This window comes from Colobus angolensis, unplaced genomic scaffold (genome assembly GCF_000951035.1).
Source record: "Colobus angolensis palliatus isolate OR3802 unplaced genomic scaffold, Cang.pa_1.0 Scaffold306, whole genome shotgun sequence".
Lineage (NCBI taxonomy): Eukaryota > Metazoa > Chordata > Mammalia > Primates > Cercopithecidae > Colobus > Colobus angolensis.
This window is the reverse complement of record NW_012116333.1, coordinates 3,625,201-3,626,777: the sequence shown is the minus strand read 5'-3', so window position 1 is coordinate 3,626,777 and position 1,577 is coordinate 3,625,201. Positions and strand designations below refer to the sequence as shown.

General features: G+C 37.2%; 1 protein-coding gene across 1 annotated transcript in view; it reads right to left on the bottom strand.

Annotated features, from left to right (window-relative positions):
* LOC105517741 (arf-GAP with GTPase, ANK repeat and PH domain-containing protein 5-like) overlaps positions 1 to 1,577 on the bottom strand; it is a 34,377-nt gene that overhangs the window by 5,177 nt on the left and 27,623 nt on the right. The window contains 1 exon segment of the mRNA XM_011950398.1: positions 618 to 653. Within this exon segment, the coding sequence (XP_011805788.1) occupies positions 618 to 653 (36 nt within the window).

Genomic DNA, 1,577 nt, shown 5'->3' with positions numbered 1-1,577 from the left:
CACCTGGCCTCTTATTGCTTCTTCAAAGCAAATTGCAAAGAAAGATCTAGAGAATCCAGTTGTCTCCTATTAAGCTCAACATGAGAGACTTTAAATAGTATAAATACATGACACACTTCTTGCTCAACTTTTTGTTGTAGAAAAGTTACTTTTTGAATGAAAAATTTCTGTTAAAAATATTGTTCTCAAGGAATATTTTCTGTTGTCACAACCTGGGTCATGATTTACTACTGACATCTAGTTGGTAGAGGCCATGAATGCTGCCAAACTCTCTGCAATGCACAGGACAGTCCTCACAACAAAGCGTTGTCTAGCTCATAATATCAACAGTGGTAAGGCTGTGAACTCTAAACTAAAAATAGATTTTGGAAAAAAATCTCAATGTTATATTTCTACCACAGTAAATATCAGTATAATCAATATAAACACATACTCTTGGAGATTCTCAATCATTCAAGAATTAAAAGAGTCCTAAGGAACAAAGAAAACACAAATAATTTGCTTCGGTATTTTAGCACAATACAGCGTATGATGTCTAGAGCTGTGACCTAACACTGAGCTTGATATCTTGCAAAGTAATTAGCTGGAATAACAAGACAGGTTTCTAAAACGCTCACCTTTGCATGATATCATGATGTATCTCCAAGGTCACTCTGTGGAAGGAAAAACAATTCATAATAATAGACATTATCATTTGTTAGGTCTGAAGACATTTTTTAAAGGGGGGGCAGAGGAAACTCTCCTAGCGGCCTTGAAATTCAAATTTTCAAGTTCAGAACAGTACCATAAAGGCACTTTGTTTTCATTTCTTGGTTTTTCACAAAAATATGAGAACTAAAATACGAGGCAATATGCTGTTAGAAGATGTGTTTCTGTTGACTATTATAATATATAAATAATAACAAATTTCCCTGTTATATGCTCTTCTACCCACGAAAGCTTTTGCCCTGTGTGATTTATTTTATGTATTTATTTTTTGACCCAGAGTCTTCTGTTGCTCAGACTAGAGTGCAGTGGTGCGATCTTGGCTCACCACAACCTCCACCTCCCAGGTTCAAGCGATTCTCATGTCTCAGCTTCCCAAGTAGCTGGGATTACAGGTTTGTGCCACTATGCCTAGGAAATTTTTTTTTTTTTTGAAATAGAGTTTTGCTCTTGTTGCCCAGGGTGGAGTGCAATGGTGCCGATCTCAGCTCACCACAACCTCTGCTTCCCGGGTTCAAGCAAGTCTCCTGCCTCAGCCTCCTGAGTATTTGGGATTACAGCCATGTGCAACCATGTCCAGCTAATTTTGTAGAATGAGGCTCAGAACAACTGAGGGAAGGAAAATCTCAATTTTAGTAATAGGTCTACACAATATTAGCACTTTTTTAAAAGCCTGTAACATTAGCATGTAAGATGGATATGTCTATAGTGCTTCAAGTAGTTTTCATCTCTGAAATAATTTCACAATCGCAGAATTTAAAGTTACATGCTGGAAAGGACCAATGACCTTACACGACATTTAATTCAACACTCATTTTACAGATCAGGGAAACAAACCTTAAAACTGACTTGCCCAAGGTCCCACCAAATAG